Source organism: Solea solea, chromosome 9 (genome assembly GCF_958295425.1).
Source record: "Solea solea chromosome 9, fSolSol10.1, whole genome shotgun sequence".
NCBI lineage: Eukaryota > Metazoa > Chordata > Actinopteri > Pleuronectiformes > Soleidae > Solea > Solea solea.
Window position 1 is genome coordinate 23,956,059 of NC_081142.1, and position 24,084 is coordinate 23,980,142.

A 24,084-nucleotide genomic window follows, 5' to 3' on the forward strand; every position below is an offset into this window, starting at 1 on the left:
AAATGCCATTAAACTTGAGAATGTTGGAGCTATTTGAGCTGTTTATGTGCCGTCTAAAGACTGGTTTAGCAGCCGGGGAAACAATAACAGCAGATCAGGACAAACCTTGCCTCCTTCACACGATGACAAAATAAACTGAGAGTGTACTGTGTTCTTACAGAGGGGCCACAGGCTGAATGTGTCTCCACTGTAAAAGTCTGCGCTGGGTAATGTATACATTCTGGACGGACGGGCAGACAATAAACAAGGCAAAGGTCAGAATATTTTAGACGTGCAAAAATGCAAGTGGAGTAATAAGAAAACTAATCTTAGCTGGAGACGTCTTGGTGCTATTCTGGGGGTGTTTCCTTACCCCGTGCTTGTTTTTTCATAATGCAGTCTCAACACTATTTCTGCTTCTGTGGTAGAAATCACACAATGGCCGATACTGATTGCTTTATTTTCTCAGTGTGTACCCCCTTCTTATGTTTATTATTGCAGAACAGGAGGATATGCTGGAACAAGGTGGTGGTGGTGGGGTTGGGGGGGGGCAGCGTTGCAATGCTGAGGCTGCACAATCTGAACATTTTCTTTCAAATAATTCGTAAATGGAATACATATACAGGAGGAAAGGTTGCAGGGGGTATGGATGTTTTGGAGGTGGTGTGTGTGTGCGGGGGGTGGGAGATCACCAGGTCTGCTCTGGGTACGTGAAAGGTGAGCAGCGCTCCTGAAAGTTATTTGGCCCGAGGGCTCGGGTATGCAGTCTGGCCCGCACGCTTGGTAGCTGAGGGTTGCTGTTCTGACTGATGTGCAATTCCAACACTGCAGCTTCCACCACCCAGAACAGTAAAGCAATCTGGCTGCCTGCATCCACCTCTGAGCATGTGGTCCCACACACACACACACAGCTACTCTGCTGAGGACACTGTGATGCCTTCCATTCATTTGGACGACCTAAACAAAGTGTCATTTCTTACCCTAAACATAAACAGTTAAACTCGAATTTAACCTTCAGTTTCTCACAAATTAGCTTCTGCCTCAATAGGACCAGGTCCTGGGCTTGAGATTAGCCAGAAAAAAAAGGTCTTAAAGAGGCAACACTGCAACGAACACATACACATGATTGTTCCAAGGGGTTAACATACAGAGCCACCTCCACACACACACCTGCCCAGAGGAATGTTTTGCATGTGTGTGTGTGTGTGGGGGGGGGGGGGGGGTGGGGGTGTATTGGCATGCACTCACACCACTGGTGCCAGCAGGGGATGTGGCCAGCGGTGTGGAAACCCTCAGCCAGCACAGACGAAGCGTTGGCCGGCGCAGCCGCGCATTCAATTCTCAGTCTGCTGACATAAAAACACTGTTTGTATCAGTGATCAGTGAACAGAAATGCGCGTGCAGCTCAATCACAGTCACTTGTGTGGCAAGAAACCACATTTCCAAGTGGAAACAAACCACTGTGCATTAACAGAAAATAAATGAGTGTGGGAATAAAGGCGCAGCGGATGATTAGTGTGCTAAATTGGATGAGTTGATTAATAGAGTTAAATGTTCGAGCAGCTCTCTCCTCAGGCTGATGCAGCGCTGCCTCATATCGGGGCTCTTCGTCTACATTATTCATACGGAGGGTGTGACTTGTTGGCTCTCTTTTTTTTTGCTCCCCCTCGCCTTTATAAAACGAGAAGTTCGCGTAAAAGTAAACACAGATGGAGAAGGCTAGCCGGCTCGCTGTGTCACAGAGAGTTCCATTAAACCTGCGTGACAACTCGCATTCTGTCCCTTTGTGACCAGTTTTCATCGGCAGAATGCCCGCTCTCTGCGTACTTTGCTTCGCCGCGACGCTGGCTGCGCTCGCCCGGCTCGCCGACACCGTGGGGCCGGTGGTCCGGTGCGAGCCGTGCGACGCAGGGGCGCTGCTGCAGTGCAAGCCCCTGCCCAAGGACTGCGCGGAGCGGATGAGAGAGCCCGGCTGCGGCTGCTGCATGACGTGCGCCCTCGGCGAGGGACATGCGTGTGGAGTGTACACGGCGCGCTGCGGCTCCGGCTTGAGCTGCCAACACCAGCCCGGGGAGAGCCGACCTCTGCAGGCGCTGCTGGAGGGGCGAGGAGTGTGCACCCCTGCCGCGTCCAAACGACTCAACAGCATTCTCATACCGACGCAAAAACAAGGTAAAGACTCGTTTTCTTCTTGTGTCGAACTATTGTCTTTCAAAAGCCCGTGGCTTTAGCGTGGAGCCTATATTTGGGTTGTTATTTGGTGGATACATGACAGGCGCGCTCCCGATGCGGTGGTGCTCCTTTGCTGACCAAAGCCGGGGGTGTTCCCTGCTCTTGTAAAACACAGATTAGTGATAGTGGAGCAGATAAAGGTGGCTAATCTGATCTACTTAAGATATAAAGGCAGAAAGAGACAGGAGCTGCTCTGCAGACACAGATGTCAACCACCAACCCTGACCGCGGGGTTTTAGAGGGGAGGCCTGACATTGCACAGTGATGTGTTAGTTTGGGGTTAAAAAAAAATCTAAAAGGCTCCTGAAAGTTTTTGAGAGGATAGTGTTTTTGCGCAGAAAATGGTTCGTTGCCTTCACAGCAGGCAGGCGACCACTGCTCTGCCGTGTGCGCCAAGACTCGAGCCGTTGTGCGTAAAATGCTAAATTAATCTATATGGATTGGATGTACTTGTTTTTAGGAAGGACATCACTGCTGCCAAACACACACACACACACACGCACACACACTCACACACACAGGTTGGCTGTTCATGTCAGGACTATGCGTCCACCTCCATTCATTTGGGCAGCAGAATGAAAGACTTACCTTAACCATAAGCAGTTAATGCTCAACCCTAACTTTAACCTATCACCAGAGTGTGGTTCTGCCTCTTTAGGAGCGGACTTTGGACCAAGCGAGATCCAGAAAAAGTTAGTGTTTATACCTTAGGTTACAAAAACCACTACATACACACACACACACACACACATAGAGAGAGAGAGAGAGGCTGAGAGACTGGCTCCCTCAAACCAATAGTTAAGGAATGCCACATACATACTGTAAGTATACAGTATTCAGCCGAGGCTGAGGGCAGACCTCGTCCATGTCTCCTGCACTGTCCCCATTTTCCTTCTAAATAAACCTCATGGATATTTGTGCACAGAATGAAAAAAAAAGTGCTTTACTAGCTGTGTCACAGCTGTGAGGGTGTTTATGTGGGTGTGTGTTTGTCTTTGAGTTCCCTGTAAGCAACCAACACAACACACACACACACTAAATCCCATTCCGTTATCAAGGGGGTAAAAAAAGTGGGTGTTTCATGTGAATGGATGCATGCTGCTCACCTCACACTGGTGAAACGGCACACACGCCACCTCCATGTGAATACACACACACTGCTGTGTGTTGGGCCACTGTTGACGTCACAGGCCTCCAGGAGCCCCCGTGTGTGTGTTTTCTAATTCCTGGTTGTTTGGTTTGGCCACAGCGATGTGTGGTGTGCAAGCACTCAGCAGTCACATTGTCATTCTCACTCACACACACACACACACATGCAAAACACACACACACACAGATTTGTAGACCAGCAACTATTTATCCTTTCACCTTTTTGGACTTCACCTCATTAGGTCAAACATGTGTAACTGTACACAGACGTCTCTCCCTGTGTTTATGTTGATTTCTCACCATGTGCTGCCTGCACAACAGCAGAAACACACATATAGGTGCCCATTTAGAGTATCTGGTGGGGGTGGAGATGTGGGCAAATGTTCCTAAGTGCCCCTGTTGGTCATAGTGCGTCAGTGCAGCTTGGTGGTTTCCACCATCAGTTCCCAGCTCTAGAGCAGCCTCTCCTCCCAGACATTAACAAGCTCTCCTCACCGCAGTTTGTGTTGTTTACTCCTGTACCGTTATACAAACAAATTGCGCAACATGTTTATCTAAAATACTCCAGACTTCCTTGGAAAGGTTACATAAAGTTTATATTGACAAGGTCCACTATTTTTTAAGTGTATATTTGGACATTTATGGACTTCTTTGTTTTTAGCCAAGTTCTGGGAAACCACATGGAGCATCTGTTGCCTTTCTGACTCGGTCTCGATGCAGTTGATGTCGTTGCTGACATCCATGTTGTTATTCTAAGTTCTGGTGAGCATGGGAGAGACTGTGGAGCCCCACCACATCGCTAATTGATCAGGTGGTCATGGAGGAAGGGTGGGCTGCCAGCCTGCCTGCCCACACGAGCTACACGCCTACATTGCCCGTCCGCCACTCTCACCGCAGTTCTCGAACACAAAATCTGCTTCGAGTTATCGGTTTGAAACTGTGTTTGGGTGTGTGTGTGTTCCCATCGTCCCCATGTCTCTCTGGGACATCGTTTCCGAGCCCAGTCGGTTTCCTTGACTGTGGCTTGTGTTGGTGTGGCAGACCGGGTGGCACATGGTCAGCAGACTGGTCCTGTCCTATATTAGGGAGAAATGTTTGGTGCCCCCCTCCTCTCTTCCTCTCGGTCAGACAGTCCCCACTCTGTCTGTCTTTGACGATTTGACAGGAATCTTTGCCAGCTCCATGGCTGGCTATTAATAAATGTGTTCCCTTATCTCCCACTTTACCTCGTGCAGCCCTAACCTGCTCCACTTTTAGCCCCAATCCTTAAAAAGCCTTTGTTTAGAGTCTATCTCATGGTCTGCATACTGTGGAAAACTTGCGGATATGAAATTGTTGTGTATCTGTTTATTACTTGGCTTAGTTTCTGTCTCCAAAGAGCCCACATGCAATGAGCAAACTTTATTTTGTCTGCTTAGAACAGGCCACTTTTAGGCAAGTCAAGAATGCTCCTTCAGACCGAGTGAAGAATTTAGACCGTTTTTTTTTTCATTTTTGTGTTGTCGCCGGAAAGCTTTCAAATACTTTTTCCGTTGTCAGTCCAACTAAATTATAGCTTTGTTCCTCTTAGATTTATTAAAAAAAAGGTACATCCTTTACTCAGTATTCAGAATAACGGCCTCTGAATCATCATACTTTGCTCTTTTCAGTTTATTCTCAGTGCCCCACGATGTGATGGCACTGAGCTGATGCTGAGGTGCTGGAGTTCAGCAGTTTGGCCTTGATTTCACCAGACCAGGAAACGTTGTTTCTCACAGTCCTTTAGGTGATTTCATGTGTGGAGGTTTCTGGAGCTCATGTTCTTGGTTGAATGTTAAGTTTGGCTCAGCAGTGAGTGATCACTTGGAAGAGTCCTGGTACCCCTCAGGTCCTTCTTTGGTTTAAGAATCATGCAGACCAATTTAGCTCTTGGGAAACTTAAAAGCTGCAGATTTTTTTTGTATCCTTCCCCCAGATCTGTGCCTCAAAACAATCCTTTCTCTGAGCTCTGCGGAAAACTCCATTGACCTCACGGATTAGTTTTCGCTCTGATGTGATTTTTGTTTTGTTTTGTGGTGGTGGGGCATCAACAACTAGATTAACAAGAAATCTCCAGAGACTGTGTAGAAAATAATGATTTCACTGCTTTTCTCTGCATCGAGGCGACATAAAACGTTTAGAAAATTGCAACAATTCGCTGCCGTCTATTTCTTTCCTGTCACTTTATATTCATGCACTGTATATCATACATACACGCTCACTGATTGCATAATATGTAAACAGGAACAATCAAAAAAACCCAAACACAATGAAACTGAACTTTAAAAGAACAAACCAACATACAAAACAGGAAAAAACACAGCAACAACAAAATAACCAGAGTTCCACAGGCATTCTGAAACATGAAAGCCCATAACCAGTATCATGAATCTCCGACTAATCATCCCCAAAAAGATCCTTCAACAATGGCTGTCATGAGTCTTGAAAAATATGTCCACGACCATATTTCCCATGAGTCAATTCTTCTAAAAGGCAATAATTCTGCTACATGAGCTAAAAACATCTTACAGTTAGGATACAATTCATTTATCCAAAGAAAAAGTTGTTGCTATATTGTGTTATCTGTGTGGCAGTGAGGTTGAAGTGGTATCAGTCTTTAAAGTGTCAACAAGCATGGCGTGTTCTAAACTCGCTTACCTTTGTCCACACAGAGAACGGTGGTGGAAATCAGGTCGACAGCAGTGCCAATGTGACCCAGACGATGACGCTGTTGCCCGGCGCGTCGACCGTGAAGGGCCGCGGGTCCATGGACACCAGACCGACGCTGCAGAACAAGCTGATCCAGAAAGATCAGAACAAGAAGTCGCAGAGCTACAAGGTGGAGTCCGTGTCGGGAGGGGCCATCATGGACATGCACAACTTCTCCCTGGAGACCAAGAGGGAGATGGAGTATGTAAGTCACATGCAGAGGTTCATTCATATAGACATTGATCCTACTATGACTGCAGAAGGTACAACACATCAAATGCTAACATTTGTATTGCCTTAGAATAAGGCAAAGGCCTTGCTTTATGGAGGTTGCTATCTTGTGACACTGTGTGTCTACAGCAGCCAGAATAGAAGCAAACAAATGTGTGTGTTTCACTTTTAGAAGTGAAAGCTTACTACGCAAATGAAGGATGACACCATAGCTCTCTATAGCAGGCTGAACAGAGGATGTCTCACCATTTAAATGTTATGTCAATTCTTACACACAGGACCTTTAACCCTTAGTGCTCATGCAACCCGGATCTGTGACGCAGGTGCACCCATGGTACTTTGCAGAGGGAATAATACACAGCTTCTTATATGGACAGTGCAGAAGTATCAAAATAGAGCGTTTTTCTTTAATTTTTGTTCATAAAAATGAGCCAAGAGAACTTTGGACTGTGTCGTATTACCAAATTTCACAAAATCAATCCAATTTTAAACAATTTGAGTACTTTTTGCTCAGGTGTGTTTATATAGTTAGTGAAAATGATTTTTTTTTTCATCATATTGCCTAGGTTGTGCTGAAAAAAAAAGGATATAAGACACATTCTTATGGCCTCTGTATATACTGTACGTTTAAACATAGTCATGGACAAAAGCAGCTAAAATGCTCTGTGTTCTAAGGGTTAAATAAAAACCTTGCCAGGTAGTTAGCTCTGCAGTCTGGGTGTTATGGCTCAAAAAAAGGTTATGTTGATAAAAATGCTCAGATTAGTCAATATCGTGTCATATAATGTTGGACTGGTTGAATTAACTATTTAATTGTGCTTTTAAACTTATTTATGGGCAGAAAACAACAACAAACCAGTGCATTAATGCAACATGTAAACAGTATAATCAACGTATTGTGATCATTATTGAAATAATGCCCAGCCGAACTAAACAGTAACATGAACTGCATTATCTTTGCCTTTAAAAAAAATATTGAACATCTTGAATATCACAAAAATGTAGAGGCTGAATCCTCGTAGTGTCATCGTGTTAGCTTTGTAACCTTTTCCTTGCTCGCTAGCTAGCTACCTTGCTAACTTGTTTGCTAATATTGTTTACAGCACTTGTTACACAGAGGTAAATACAGGAGATGAAGCTAGTGTTAGCTTACAAACAAGAGCACAAACAGGTGAGCAGTCAAACTAAGAAAACATATCCAGAAAAACACTCAGTCAAAAACACAAAATGCTGGAAAACACTTACCGATATCAGAAAAGACAGCAAAGTGAAGCAGTGAGAACACAGTCGACGAGGAAAGTAACACCAGATAACAACAGGTGTGGGAAACGAGTGAAAACACAAGAGCAGGAAGCTAAACTAAACACATATACAGGGGAAGTAATGCTTCAAAGTAAAACAGGAAGTAGCCAAGAGACAATACATAAGGGAGGAACTACAAAGTAAAACAAGTGAAATCCAGCTTTGATTAGAAAACTAACAAAACAAAGTAGAATGAAATGTGAATGACTTAAAATGTTGGAATGGTCACTGCAGCACTGTGATGTTGTACTTCAAGATTCTAGCTAATAAGGCACCATATGGAGTTTTTATTGGTTTTATATTCAGTGATTTGCACCAAAATAACATAGTATGTTTAAATGACATTTAAAAAAAAAAAGAAGGAATTATCAGGAATACAGGAAAACATGTGTTGGACCAACACACCCAGATAATGTGATTGGGAGTCACAGTTTCCACCCAGAAACAATACGAGTAGCTGGTACACAGAAGAACGAGACAACAGCTGACACAACTATGGCGAAATTCAGGCTGGTACATCTTTTGGACTAGAGTAAACAAAGTGAGTCACATGACATCCAGAGCAATAAGAGCAATAAGAGAAAACCAGAGACAGAGAAACGCAACAAAAGGGAATGTTTCCCTTTCAGGGTGAGCGCGATGAAGTTGTTGGGCACCATTTATCTTATTTATTTTTTTACTTCATCTCAAGGCCACCCACTGATTAGCACTCCTAATGGAGGTGGAGCTCATCATCTCCTGCTGAGCTAATTTGTTGGAATGAACACTGCAGACTGCTGGCTCTCCATAGTAGCTACAGTGTATGGCTGGCCACCCTGGTCCTGTGCTGTGAGCAGAAAAATGCACACTGCTGTCAACCCATGGTAGGTGGTAGGCATGTGCACATGCAGGAAAAACACAAGATACAAACAGTGTGGGGAATCTCTCCTCAAAACATTGTGCTCCAGAGCAATTTGTGGTCTAAAGCTCCACCAGGACCCTTCAGGCTATCTGCTGTCATTTAAACATCATTATTATATAAATTACATGCTCTCCTACAGTTTGTTAGAGAAGGTACCACTTGACATCTCATTTTGGGAGTTAACCTCTTCAATCTGGACCTAACAGTGGAGGCATCACTGCAGCTCTGTGCAGATTTAACAAATATAATTTGATCACGTTTAATCACAGTTTTCTACAAACACCAATTATGTCAGCCAAAGATTTTGGGTCATTTCGAATATTTCAGTTTTCGGTGTGATGTTGTGGCTGTAAAAGTTATGACCGTAGCAACGTTGACAACCTGCAGGGGGCGTTAAAAACAAGCACAGTTTGACGACACACTCACCACCAGCCACTTTTCAACTGCTTGTTACCTTGAATATCAGGTCAGCCAATCACATGGCAGCAACTGAAATAACTTTGACCTGTTGACAGATAGCATCGGAATGAAGAAGAAAGGTGATTTAAGTGACTTTGAATGTGGCTGGTCTGATTATGTCTAAAACTCACGCTGAACATCTCCAGCATTTACCGAGAATGGTCTGAAAAAGTGAAAATATCCAGTGTGAGTGGCAGTTCTCTGGGCACCAGAAGACACCAGCAGAGCTGAGATTCACCACCTGTCGTGAGGTTTCTTATCATGCTCTTCAGTAGAGTGTCACACTTTTACAAAGAGCAGATTTTGTGGTGTATAAAAAAAAAAGCTGGAACACTAAAGCAATTTAAGGAAAAAAGACCAAGAGGATCAGTCACATAATTAGAACGTGAGCCGAAGCCCGTGATCCAACGCTGGTCTTACATAGACACAGTCACGACGTTCGTGTTAGGAAAGGTTGTCTGAATATTTCAGGAATGGACTGAAAAGGATAAAATATCCAGTGAGCAGTCGTTCTCACAGGGTGAAAATACCTCGCTGATACTAGAAGTAAGAGGAAACTAAGATTTGAAGAGGACCATCTCTGGAAAGACCACACTTCATTAGGAACAGGGGACACTTAATTAAGTATACAAACATACAGGGTGGAAAAATAATTTCCCTAATTACTTAGATGCAACATTAATGGGGCACATGGTGCAGGAGGTTCATGTTTATGGTCTCTGATGTGGAGCAGCATGAACACTGTTCCGCGTCTGTGTGTAAATGTGAGAGTGTAATTGCTTCTATCGTTTTGGTGTGTTTGCCATGTTGCTAGGGGCCGTGTCGGCGGGAGATGGAGAGCATCCTGAACAGTCTGAAGATCAGCAACGTGCTCAACCCGAGAGGCTTCCGCATTCCCAACTGTGACAGAAAGGGCTTCTACAAGAAAAAACAGGTGAATGGCTCTCCCTGCTGTTTCTTTATGTCACACACCGTCTCTCTCTCTCTTCTTCTCTTCCTCACCTGAGGACATGCGGACAGAGCCGCCGCATGCCTCAACAACTTCCAAAGAATCCTCCGCGACTCATCTCACCCTCCCACACGCACACACAATCCCCCTTTTTTTGTGCAGCTCAGGTTGCCTTGACAGCCACATCAACACTATATTATCAGAATGGCTAATAACCATGTATTACCCCAGTAAATGCACTGCAGCCGTCTGACTCATGCCTCACAGGAAATGAAGTCGGTCAGGTGTGTTTGTGGGCGTGTGTGGTGTGGGAGAGTGTGGGGGGTAGGGATGTAAGAATGTGGTCTGGGAGTGTGTGTGGCACAGTAGATGTGGCAGCAGGGGAGTGTATGTATGGCGCTTGTTTGATGATGGTCGTTTTGGTGAGGGTGTGTAGGTGTGGGGGTGCTGTTGGTGAGGTAAAAAACACAAACAGGCTGTCACTGGTTTAGTTTTTCTTGTCCGTGGTGCAGCAGACTCGGGCCACCCATGGCCTGCTCATTTGCGAGACGGGCTGAAGAAAAGGGAAAAAAAAGAAGAGGAGGAAGCTGAAATTGGGGTGGGTGACATGTGTTGACAAGAGGGGAGGAAGGGCGAGGCGGGAAGGTGGTGAATGGGAGGGTGGGAGGGCTGTGGTGGTGGGCATGAGGAGGGAAGGGGGCGCTGCTGAGACGTACAGCTGTCAAATAAATGGCCAAGGTCGGAGCCTTATCAGCGCTGCTCGAGTTCTGTTCTGACAAACTCATGAGTCATCGAAAAAAATTCCCCACCGTGCAGCACCGTGACTCAGAGACCAACTCGATCCATAACTCATGAACACACACACACACACAAACACACAATAAAATCATCCCATAATCCCCCTTCCCACACTCTTTTTTTCCCAAAAATGTCCAAGTCTGGTTTCATTGTTACCGTTTCATTAAAATCAGACTCTTCCTTGTTCTGTTCCTGGATTTTATCTTCGTCTAAACCTACCAGTAAAGTGTTTAATCATGTGTGTGTGTGTGTGTGTGTGTGTGTGAGTACAGCAGTGTACCAGCCCTTGTCGCCCTTTATTTAGAGGGCCAATGGGGGGCACGGGGTGTTGTGTTAAGACCATCCAAGGGGAAGTGGCTTCATGGTGCGTTGCAGAGATTTATGACCGGAAACACGGCGAAGAGGATACCGTGTGAACCGTCTAGGGTGACAATATTGTGAAAAGAAGGCAGCGAAAGGGGGGGAGGACGGGGTGGGGAGAGATGGATGGGTGAGGGACTGAGTGCAGGGAAAAAAAGAGACTTAACCATATACATGATACACAAGGTGTCTCAGTATCTCCTACCAAAATCTGCCGGTGTCATGTATTCAGGGACTCGCTGAAATGTGGACGTTTAAGTGGCGAGTGTCATCTTTCATATGGATGTTGTATTCTGAAGAGCACCAGGAACAAAGGAACGGGAGCAAAAGAAAAGAACCGTACATGAGTCTTTTTGTGCGTGACTGTTTGGGTGTTCACTAAAGATCTAAAGAACTGTAAATATACAGACACTGTGGAGACGTACAGAGGTCAGAGAGGAAGAGTGAATGTTTGTTGTGGTTATTTCACCTGTGTTCCTGTTTGCTCGCTGACCATAGTCAGTAATCCAGATAGATTACATTGGTAACACTAAAGGTAATAATGAGTGTAACTTGCGCTTGAATGTTAAGTGATGACGAAGTCCGATATAATCTTTATCAATAGTTCCATTGTCAACCGAGAGTCTTGTTTACTGAGTGCGGTAATTTTTTGGCAGCTGGGCGACTGAAACTGGAAAGAGGTTAATCTGGTTGAAATAAAGGAAAAGGTTCAAAGTTCTTTAAAGATTTTCAGAGTTCCTGGAAAAGTCTCTGCGACTGAGAAGGGCTAATAGAGGGCTCAATGACGTGGCTGCAGGACAAACAAAGAAAAGCTGTGCTTGACCAAGCTGAGGCTAAAAATACACACAATTTCCAACAAGATTGGTGCTCTGATATATCGCCTGTTTGCACTGATCTAAAATACGAACCCTAACCCATTCCTGTGAGCTGTTGACTTCCATAAATGAAAGCAATACCAAGCACCCACATTAACAAACCTGAAAAACTTTTATCTCATGACCACTTACATGCAATTTCATGCTAAATTTGAGGAGATACTACAAATTACAAATAGCCTTGTTAAAAAAAAAAAACCCACTCGGTCACATGTACACAACTGCAGTTGAAGGGTCAGTTGAGCAGAGCATGTGCACTTGGACGCAGAAACTATGAATTGTCATGTTATAGTTTTCATTTAATAACAAGCAGAAGCATTTTCATACGTCTCCACTTTAGAGGCCTGGAAACTTCAGATGAATGTGTTGATGGGACTTTTCAAAGTGATGATCTCAAGTTTGGGAAAATCTTATTCCATGATTGCAGACAAACTGATTAGAGTGGAATGGCCAAAGGTCAACGTCACTGTGACTTTACACAGACAATAATCCAGACAGGTGAAGACGTCCGAGCAGAGTGTGACAAGGAGACGCAGGAGAGAGTCCGTCAACAAAGAAATGGCAGAGAATCCAAAATCGTGTTTTAAGTTGAAGACTTTAGGGTGAGACCGGTCACCAATTAGAGCTTTTTTATGACCAAAGAGAAAGGACAAAAATGAGCGTATAACTTGCTCGCTGCAGCATAATTTGCTTCTTCTGTGTCCAGAAATACATTGACAGAGTGTGTCAGAGTGAGGTTGTTTGTTTGTTGTGAAGGTAAAAGTGTAATTATAGCTGTGTATAGAACCATGGGGGCAAAGTGTCTGCTGTTGTAGAGAGAAAAAGACAAACCTCTCCTCCTGAAGTGCACAGGAAAGTTGAACCCTGAAAGTTACTAACCCCTCCCCCTTCCCCCGGCATATAAACCGATTCCAAGGAAATGAATGTCACCATCATAAAGCTAAGTTGGTTAACAAGTTGTGTAGCTATGCTAACCACAACAAAGCTTGTTTGCAGTCTCATACCAAAACATGTCCACTTGTATTTCCAGGCGTTGGAGACGCTGTCTGACTCGTCTCTGCTCTGCTGGAGACAATAATGACTGTTGTCCACAGTAGCGATAGAACAACAGCTTTGGTTGTTTGTCTTTGGTTTGTTTTTGGTTGTTTTTTTTTTTTGCATGATTGAAAAAACACCACATTCTTGAAGGGGTGTCCCAGCTATCCTTTGTGATTCAGTTCCAAGGAAAAAAAAAGGGCGAAAGTGGTTGGGGTAGAAATGACAGATGGATTTCATGGCTGTGCTTTTTACTGCAGGTGTTGATGATCAATGCAGTGCTGTGATGACAACTTGGTTACACTGTCTTTGAAACTGACCTGGAACTCTTTGATCCGATTCATTTCACTTAATAACACATTTTGTGTTCCCACTAGCCATGACGCAGGCTTCCGCCCTGTCTCTGTTCCTTTTCATCTTCTCTTTTATGGCTAATTGGTCCATGATGATAACGTGCAAAGCCACTCATTGCGCCACCTACTGGCAACAGGAAGTACGCCTTCAGAAACAGACATAGTTTTCATTGACATGAAACTTTCAGGGTGTGGTCTGACCGTTCTCCATGCAGTGACCAAAGTTACTGACACGAGAAAGATGCAGGGATATCGACTGCATGTGTGCACACGTGTTGCTGCTCCTGCAGGAGACGTTTAGCAGCGTTAGCTACAGAGAAGCCTATTTTTAGCAGCAGTTATATGAATTGGCTCCGTATCCCAGGTCAGGCCCAACAATGATCCACTCGTTACATCCCTCAAACTCTCTGTCCCTCTGACTCTCGTGCTCTGTCTCTTTTATTCTTCGCCCACCCATCATTACCCCCATTATGCCCTGCCTGGAGTCGTCCACCCACCTTTTGTTCTGTCTGCCCGCTCCATCATTCTGTCCATCCTGCTCTTCCGCCCACCTTGCTTTTCCTTCCTTGTTTGGCCAGGAATCACCCCGCAAACGGTTGTGAATGGGACAACAGTGTGTCTGCGCTTCTCTGTGTACTTTTTTCAGACTTTGGTGTGTGTAGAGGAGGAGTGAGAGGAAGAGGCAGTGGGTTAAGGATGTGAGCCAGGTGCCTGGGTACTCTCTTATCCCCCCCTCCCCCCCTTCACTGGGTCCTGACAGTGCCAGGCCCATAAGGACTGACTTATTGAGCGTGACTCAGAAGGATCTGTGGAAACGTACACACTGACCACAATGGCTTTATAATAACTGGCCAACCTTAGGGGACCCAGACAGCTATTTTCACTCTGTCTCTCTCCCTCGTTCTGTTCCCTCCCTGAATCTCTGTTCCACCAAATCCTCTTCATTGGAGGATGTGGAGCCGTGTCTTTGCCATGACTGCTGCACGACGCCAACGCCAGGACGCTCATTGAATTTGGGCATTTATAACAAAAACCTTTGAACTTTTTCAATACTTAAGTTTGATTATACAAAGAATCCTGTTTTGCATTTTGCTGCAGAAAGACGATCAATCCCAAATTTCCATACAATTCCATATAATTTCTTTCTAGGTTTTCTACACGATGTATAAATAATATGTCATCACGTGATGTAAAGTTGTGGTTAAATAATCCTGTATGTTGTAAGTAAAGGGGAACAGCTACTGTCTTTGTAATAACCCTTTAGCACCGAGCGTAACGCTGACGACACGTTGTCACAAGCGCACTTTGCCAAATTCCAACGGTTTTCTGAAATCTGAGAAGTTATTACGGTAATTTCACGCGTGCTGTTTCAGGAAGCCGGAGAAAGTTTTTGGAAATTGTAAATATACCGTCAGACATTGGAAACTCAGGGAAAAATGGACAAAAGCACTTAGTTACGGGACATTGTCTGGTCCTTTTATGGTTAAACAATATGAGTTTTCCTCTGACCAACGCTGATGCTGATATTTAGACTCTCAGATCTACATGAGTCACAAGTGTTATTTTAACCTCACCACTATTCAAATATACATCCTAAAGTTAAACTGGTTCCTCAGAAATGAGGTTCTGCCTCATTAGGACCAGGTTTTGGTCTCCGTGAGGACGACTGGTTCTGACAAGGTCAGTGTTTATGACAGAAAAAAAAGGTCCTAAAGAGGTAACAAATACAAGCGCACACACACACACACACAGCATTTTAAGAGCTTGTGTTTATCCTGTGGTCAGCGCAGGCTCTTTTTAATACCCGTGAAGCCCAGCCGTGCTGCTATTAGCTATAAAGACCAGCATCACAAGAGCATGCATTCATACGCACAACACACAACGCATACACACCCCATAAAGGTAGCATTATGAACGCATGGTGTGGATGAAATGTGCTTTTTCAGTGAGAGCCATGTGGACCACGCAGGCTCTCAGCTGATCCGGGTTCCAGACGCTGAATCTATTCACGCTTTTCACTTCAATTTGTGGCTCGTTCTGTCGCGGAGAATTCCGATTCCAATTTAGATTGGTAGAGAATTCCTTCTTCACGAAGTCTCAGGTCACTCTTACAGAACACACTGAGGGTCTTCATCTTCACAGCAGGTACAGAAGTTGTCATATTTCTGGTGGACTTAATACTAATGTCATGTTAAGATATATAAAGCACAGTCAAAGTATAAATCAGCGTTTAACCGCTGTACAAAATACACAACCTCAACATGTAACTCACTATCAGTGTGAGTGACAGGCGCAGTGTGTTTTTAACCTCGTTTGAACCTTGTTTTTTTTGGTTTGGTACTTTTACATTAAAATAAATTCCATATTGTGATATGTAATTAAAAAAGTTTGACATTTCCAGGAAAGATTTTCAAACACAGCACAGGTTTTTAGTTTTTTTATGGGTTTTTAGCTTTGGACGGATGTACAACAGTTCTCTTCTCCTCTGTTCAGCTGTGTATGATAAAAGTTATAATGTGAAATAGTATATTTACGTGACATCAGGAAAACAAACTTAATATTCTGTCTGTCCGGCTAAAACCAGACTTTTAAAATAAATGTAAACATGGTCGTCGGTGACTAAAATGGTGCTAAATTAAATTTTTCCAAGTTGGAATAAAACAACCGGATAATGTCCTCTTCAGTAGTTTGCTGTAGGTCACCAGAGCTGCTTGACTCCAGTATGAAACGTTTGGTCTCTAGTTTAAGAGGCTTCTTCAGCTCAGTTCAGGACAAATCCTCGGCCGAGGCTGAAGAACCTGGCAGCATCGAGCTTCTCCCTCGTCATTCATTTTCTTTTCCATGCACATGCACATGCACTCGCTCTTAGTCCTTCAACAAAAGTGCATTTTGTATCACAACTGTACTGTTTTTTTCTCTCCCCCATTATTGTTCAGCTCTGCTATTGTCACAACAGTTCAAACTCACTGATTCCTTGTGATCATTGTTACTTGAGGCCCCTAAGGCTTCATTAGGAAGTTATGAAACAAAGTGGCTGTTGCTACAATGTGTGTGTGTGTGTGTGTGTGTGTGTGTGTGTGTTTGTGGATTGAAGTAATAAAGAAAGGATTGCTTGAGATGACTGCTAATAGTTCACAGATGAAAGAGAGACTGAACGGAAATTCAAAGGTAGCCAAGCAACCGGGGGAATGCACACATGCACATTTTGCTCTTACTCTCCCTTCCGCCTCTCCTTTGGCTTTTCAACTCTCTCTCTCCCTCTCTCCCTCTCTCCCTCTCTCCCTCTCTCTCTCAGACACACACGCACTCACAGACAGAGTGCATTCCCTCGGCCCCCTGAGCCTAACCGAACACAACTAAATGAATAACCATAACCTGAACCCCTACACAGGCCTTTTGAGGTGTGACAGACCGCAAGCACCAGCCAAATTGACCTCACTTTCACAAAATGTCCTCACTTCCTGTGCTTTAAAAGTTATTTGGTCCTTGCGAGATGCAAGTTCAAATCTGAGCCCCGATCTTAAGCAGTTCCTCAAAAACAAGGTCTGTGTTTATACCAGAAAAAGGTCCTAAAAAAGTTATCATTAACTGGAGCAGGGGAACACACTTTTAAGCTTGACGGCGGAAAATAGAACCCGGCAGCAGACTCAGATCATGGCACCGTGAGAGGAATGAAGGGAGCAGAGGAGAGACAGAGAGAGAGAAAACACAGGGATACAGAAGAGGAGGAAGAGGAGGATTCATCCAAAAGAGTCCCCTGATGATGTTAGTGTGTGTGTGTGTGTGGGGGGGGGGGGGGGGGGGGGCGTGTCAGGCTCCGTACTCGCCCCCAGACGGCTGCAGTAGTTGTTGGCGAGGCATTTTAAGAGGCCGCTGTCTCTAAAGCTGCCTTTGATCATTCATGTACTCGGGCTGCGCGTGGATGTTCTCAGATTGAAGCCTGTCTGTCTGTCTGTCTGTCTGTCGTGTGTAGGCATCAACAGAGTTTTGTTTCATCTCTGCACACCTGGGCGTCGGAATTCAAATGAAACAACAATGACTTTAACATCAGAATGCTGATGTCAGCATTCACATCCACATCAGCTGTGCTTAAATGAAATTGTTCTTTTTCCAGCAATGATTTTTACACTGCTCGTTCAAGTTGAGCACCGAAGCCTCAAAATGTCAATCTGGACTTGAAAAAAGGTTAAAATAGGAAGGAAATATCCTGTGATTAAGTTACTTTTGCCCATTTTTCCAGAATAACTTTTAATATCTGGCAGTTATTAACAATTCACTGCAAGTATAAAACATTTAAAAATAACATTTGGTTGAGTTTTTGCCTCAATGTCCAAAAACAGGCAAAAAAATAGAAACTATGTACAGGTGTTTTTCCAACTCTCTCCTCTGGTGACAAAGATGCTGCAACAGTGCAGGTGAAATTACCGTAATAACCACATGTTGGCTTTGATGTGAAATTTCTCAGCTTTTCACAAACTGTTGCGTGATTACGGTGATGCAAAGGGACATGCTTGGTGTTAAAGGGTTAATGGCGCCCCGTACTGTTCCCTTTAAACTCAGGAAATGTTTTATTATGAGATGGAGGTGGAAAAGAAATCAGCATCAATATATTGGCCTAAGAGAAACAGGAAAACTCTAATCTACAATCATACAGAAAGGAATGAAAATCAGTGGATGTTCGAAGAGTTTGCAGACAATTGAGTCAAAGTGTCGTCTGTGGTTGTTGGTAAGAACACGTTATCCTGACATGTCGTTCTAAGCTTGTCTTATTATCACAGAATGGTTCTCGGCTGTTCCCTCCCCCACAGACTCCATGTACCGTATACAGTATGCTGTCCCCTATACATAGACAGGTGTTGTCTCACCTTGCCGATCTGTCTCCACTCCCCATGAAGAGAAGGATTACTGTGAGCCGGATAAAGCTCCAACAGTCTCTATGTATTGTTTCATGTGTTCCCAAACTGGTGCTCATAAAGTTGCCGTCTGATACAAGCACCAGCCTACATGCATGTGAGCACTTGTGTGTGTAAGCAGGTGGTGGTGATGGGCGGGGGGGGGCTGTGTAATGTACATACAGTACATACAGCTCATTTATGTGTGACTGCATGTGCGCGAGCAGGCCATAATCAGCTCCAGATGATTTTGAGTGTGTGCCAGCTTCCCAGAATAGCCTCCCTGGTCTCCCTGCAGCCCCCTCCAACTGGCCTTAGCAAATATTTTAGCAACTCCATGTTTACCTTCACACTCAGTACCTCTCACTCACTCAGAGCACTCCTCATTCCCTGCCCCCCCCACTCTATCAAAACTGATCTGCTTTTCCATCATTTGCCGCCCGTTGGCCAGCAGCACATGATGCTAATGTGTGAAGTCTTCACAGACCCTAACAGTGTGGACGGCTCTGATCGTGAGACAGTTAGTAATGACTCTCAGATGCAGGGATCGGGATTGATCTCCAGTTGCTGATGTCACGCAACCAAGGCCGTGTCCTCTGTCAGGCAAGAGTGACACCGTTCACCTGTTCTAACGCATAAATGAGTGGTGCAACGGATCATCATTGATCCGTGATCCGGTCGGATCGATATCTTCGGTTTGGCACACAGTGGAAACACATCAAGCATGGCCACGCATCACCCCAGGGTTTCACTGACAGGAGTGAAAACGAAGGCTGCTCCACAACTGCTTATCACCGCGGCATTTAAGCAGCCCCTTGTTGCACAATCAGACCGTTGCTAAAGCCATCACAAACACTATCGGTGTGTTTATAGGTGCAGACATGAGGCCATATTCGGTTGTGCAAAACGAGAGTTTTAAACACATGCTGAAAGTGCTTGAGCCACGTTACGACGGTGCGCCACCGCACACCCACTTCAGCGAAAAGATTGTAACAGACTTTTTTTACTGATCCGAAAATTGATCTGTTCCATGACCCTGATCCGAGAAACGATCCGATCCGTAAGTTTTTTGATCCGTTGCACCCCTAGCATAAATCAAGCAAAATGTGAGAAAACGTGTCTCTTCACTGGCTGTGTTCATCATAAACGTGAAGATGGTGATGGAAACAGGCTCACTGGAGATCATTTTACTGGATCACCCAAAAATCCCAACACGCTCAAAGCGAGCACAAAGAAGACGGTAGCCACGGGAACCCGGAAACGACAGATAAATCATGGCAATTATTGACAACAATGCTACACCATATGGACAAAAGTGTTTCAATCAGACTTTGTATGTCCAATAAAGGACAATCTTAACACTTCAGCACACCAAGACATTTTTGGACAATGCTATGCTTTCAAGGACTATAAAGACATGGTTTGACTGGAAGAACTTGACCAGTCCTACACAGAGACCTGACCTTTTACCCTATGATCCAGCACCTTTGGAATGAACTGGAACAGAGATTGTGTCAAACCTTAGACCTTCTCGTCTCTATCAGCTGTTATAGCTGCACTTTTAAAAGAAGTATTTGAATGCGTCATGACAGTCCATAGAGTTTATCTTTAACCAGCAGAAAAGGCCAGTTTGCATCCGTTAGTTTCCCTCCAGGCTCTTGTAACCTTTCAGTGACTCTGGAGTAAGATGAAGGAAAGTTAATCAGAAAGTTTCTGGAATAATATTCTCTCCGGTTCTCTCGGGGACATTATAAAGATAAGGTGGCTGGTGGGAATCCAGCACCTGCCGTGCTCTGTACTTATCAACACACGTATTGATCATTTTCTATTATTTGTTGGCGAGGACAAGTGAACGCTGAGCGTGTCAGGGAGAGTGTACTCCTGACCTCATTTACAGACTCAGCTGAAGTTAAGGGCTTTAACGCTTTTACATAAGCTTTGGCAACAGCCAAGTCAAGTCCCCTTGTTTGGACTGACGTCTTTAAACGGCTGCGTCACTGATGTTGTTCAACTCACTTTTTAGCACATGCTGTACATTTGAATTCAAGACATGACCTTGGCTAAAGCAAGTCAAACATTAGACCCTCTGTCCTTAGATCCAATCCAATCCAACTTTATTTGTTAAGCACTTTAAACAAACCACAATGGACCAAAGTGCTGTACAGAATAAATAAAAGGCATAATAAGTAAAAGGTTCAAAATTAGATAAAACAGCTTAAAATAAATTAGAATCATAAAAACACAATAAGAAATAGCAGCCATACAATAAAGAGCAATAAATTCTATTCAAATTAAAATAAGTAAAATAAATAAAAACCAAACGTCTCATGAAGTGTCAAAGGCCAAAGAGAAAAGGTGGGTTTTAAGAAGGGATTTAAAAAGGACGAGGCCTGTCTTATGTGCAGAGGCAGATCATTCCGAAGTTTTGGAGCTGCGACAGCGAAGGCACGATCCCCTCTGAGCTTCTGCTTGGTTTTAGGGGGGGTTTTGGGGGGTCCCAGTGCTGCCACCAAACACCATCACTTCTGTCTTTTTGTCATTGAAATTTAGAAAGTTCAGAGCCATCCAGGCCTTTATGTCATCAAGACACTCAAGTAGAATTTTAAAAGAGTATGCATCGTTCTTTTCAATAGGCATGTGGATTTGACTGTCATCTGCATAGCAGTGGAACGAGATGCCATACTTTCTAAGAATGGAGTCAAGTGAGAGCAGCTATAGAGAGAAAAGAAGGGGGCCCAGAACTGAGCTCTGTGGGACCCCGCAGGTGAGAGGAGCCGAGGAGGATGTCGAGTCACCGAGGCTGACACAGAAAGTTCGATCAGCCAAGTATGACCTGAACCACTCCAAAGCTGTGCCCCTGATGCCCACCTGCTCCTCCAGACGTGAGATCAGGATCTCATGGTCCACTGTATCAAATGCAGCAGTTAAAAGCACAAGAACTACACAGTCACCGGAGTCAGTAGCTAAAAAGATATCATTAAAAACTCTTAAAAGTGCTGATTCAGTGCTGTGCAGTGATTTAAAACCGGACTGGAAAACCTCAAGGATATTACTTTCCTCTAAAAAGTTATTACTTGACCATGGACTAGCTTCTCAAGGATTTTTGAGATAAAAGGCAGTTTGGAGATGGGCCTGAAATTTGCAGGGTCTAGACCAGGTTTTTTGATAAGAGGTTGCACTACTGCATGTTTAACATTTTTGGGGACCACACCTGTGGACAGACTGCTATTTAAAACCAGAATAATAGATGGCCCTATAGTGTGGAAAACCTCTTTAAATATTCGAGGAGGGACAGCATCATTTGGAGAACCTGAGTGCTTCAGCCGACCAACAACCTCCTGTAAAAAACTGGTTAAAAACAGCAGTGCAGGGAACAGAGACAGAGGGGTCATATGCAGGAGGTGAGATAAGAGCCCTAACAGAAGCCGCCAGATTTAACTGTGTTACAGGCAAGAGCAACCTCGAAGAACACAGGCATGTGATCAGAAAACACTGCATCCCAAATCTCAAGGTTAAAAACAGGCAAACCATATGACAAAACAAGATCAAGTGTGTGTCCACGTTCCTGTGTGGGTCCAGACACTGACTGCACAAGATTAAAAGAGTCGATGAGGTGCAGGAATTCCTTAGCCATTGGCTTTTCAGGACAACACACATGAACATTAAAATCTCCGACAATAAGGACATGGTCATATTTAGGCATTATTTCAGCCAAGAAATCAGCGAAGTCATTTAAAAAGTCCTTATTGTATCTGGGAGGCCGATAGACCACAGCGCACAGCACTGTGTGAAAGCGACCCAGCTCAAATAAACTCAGTTCAAAGCTGGTAAGCATGGCTGATGGTGAAATCTGGTCACTTTGCCTCCTCCTCTGCCCGACATCCACGGGGAGTTAAAATAGCCGCAATCGTGGGGTAAAAGATCCGCGAAAGCACTGGACTCACCAACACTCATCCACGCCTCAGTCACACAGAGAAAATCGAAACTTCAGGATGAGAAGAAATCCTTTAAGATAAAAGCATTTGCCAATCCTGGTAGGAACCGGCGGGTCAACGACGTCAGCTGTCCGGGGAGCCCGATACAGAGGCCGCAGGTTTGCGGAGATTCACCCCGCGCCAGCAGGGACGAGGAGCGCAGCGACCACGGAGCTGAGACACCCGATCGGGCCGATGACAGGAATCACACTGGCGTCCGTAGGCAAGTGGAGCCGGGGAGAGAGCCGGGAAAAGTTGATCCTACAAGCTGACTAAAGACGCAGACAGGCCTTCAGCCTTACCAGACGACTGCTGCGTTTTCCCCGGCGGCGAGTGCGCTTACGCCGCGGAGGTGAAGCCGGGGCGCGGCAGAGGTAAGTTGGGATCCCCGATAGGAGCGGAGGCAAGGTTTTATGACCATGATGATCGAAATTTACTAAATCTTTCGTTTGTAGTCGAACATTTAGTAGAGTTTGGCGATCGTACACCAGCAGAGAGTTGACATTCAGAGCTAAAAGTGACACAAACAGCACAAACACACACAGCATTGGGAGCGACAGACGGCAGGCCACACACACGGGCGCCATCTTTTTTTGGTTTCTGATGTCTGTCCTTACACCCTCTGTCCTTAGACCATCTGTCCTTAGACCGTCTGTCCTTAGATGTCTATCCTTAGATGTCTATCCTTACACCCTCTGTCCTTAGACCGTCTGTCCTTAGACCCTCTGTCCTTACACTCTCTGTCCTTACACCCTCTGTCCTAAGACCGTCTGTCCTTACACACTCTGTCCTTACACGTCTGTCCTTAGACCCTCTGTCCTTAGACCCTCTGTCCTTAGACCGTCTGTCCTTACACCCTCTGTCCTTAGACTGTCTGTCCTTACACCCTTTGTCCTTACACCCTCTGTCCTTAGACCGTCTGTCATTACACCCTCTGTCCTTAGACCCTCTGTCTTTAGACCCTCTGTCCTTAGACCCTCAAATCGAGTGAGGAAAAACTCAGGACGGTGTCACATGTACAGAAACAAGTTCAGCAGATTATGAACTTTTTTCATGGAGTTGCTAGTTTTACCTTGTTTACTCAAAACTACATTGATACACAAGTAGGTTTGTCTTTGATGAATTTAGAAACAAACCGGCCAACATAATGGGAGGTGGAAGATGCTAAGGAATCATCAGGTTCCCCAGAAGGCGAGCAGCTGCTTCTTCTCCAGTGTTTATTATGTGTAATCGTTGCTGCACATTAAAAACATTCCAGTCCATGATCAATGCGATGCTTGTGTTATTAGAGTTCTGCTGAGGCATGACTCGGCCTCCTGACAAGCATCAGAAATCCCCAAAGCCGGAGACGCAGAAGACTCCGTGTTATTGAAATAAACAGACGCACGTTGAAGGTGGTGTTGATAAAGCTGCGTCAGGATCATAATTCGTCGCCCCGGAGACGCTAATCTGTTTTCACAGCGTGTCTCTAAGTGATAACCTCCGTCATACACGCACAGGCATATAAACACACACACACACACACACACACACACAACTTTCCTCTCTTCTCCTCCCTGACTTTGAACCAGAGCTGGAAGTCACAGCTGAGTGATGTTGGAGCCACCGTTTGTCTGCGTCACCCTTGTTTTTCAAGGGATGCAGCAAACGACTTCCCAAAAAAACAGAAAAATAACCCTCTTTTCTTCTTCTCTTTGCAGTGCCGTCCATCCAAAGGCAGGAGGCGGGGCTACTGCTGGTGTGTGGACAAATACGGGCAGCCTCTGCCGGGCTTGGACGGCAGGGAGCGGGGCGGGACGCAGTGCTACAACCTGGAGAGCAAATGAGAGGACGGACGTCGAGTGGACGGAGAGAGAAGGACAGCAAAT

The 24,084-nt window shown here is 44.8% G+C and overlaps 1 protein-coding gene across 1 annotated transcript; it reads left to right on the forward strand.

Annotated features, from left to right (window-relative positions):
- The first annotated feature begins 1,617 nt into the window (after nt 1–1,617).
- LOC131466234 (insulin-like growth factor-binding protein 3) lies at nt 1,618–24,084 on the forward strand. The gene is made up of 4 exons (XM_058639436.1): nt 1,618–2,151; nt 6,051–6,292; nt 9,795–9,914; nt 23,917–24,084. The coding sequence occupies exons 1-4, from the start codon at nt 1,788–1,790 to the stop codon at nt 24,040–24,042; spliced, it is 852 nt and encodes a 283-aa protein (XP_058495419.1). The 5' UTR covers nt 1,618–1,787; the 3' UTR covers nt 24,043–24,084.

Bases quoted from the DNA above. Each gene is read 5' to 3' on its own strand.
- LOC131466234 (XM_058639436.1), top strand. From the start codon at position 1,788: ATGCCCGCTCTCTGCGTACTTTGCTTCGCCGCGACGCTGGCTGCGCTC. The intron at 6,293-9,794 runs GTAAGTCACATG...CCATGTTGCTAG, and splicing joins CCAAGAGGGAGATGGAGTAT to GGGCCGTGTCGGCGGGAGAT. The intron at 9,915-23,916 runs GTGAATGGCTCT...TTCTCTTTGCAG, and splicing joins GCTTCTACAAGAAAAAACAG to TGCCGTCCATCCAAAGGCAG.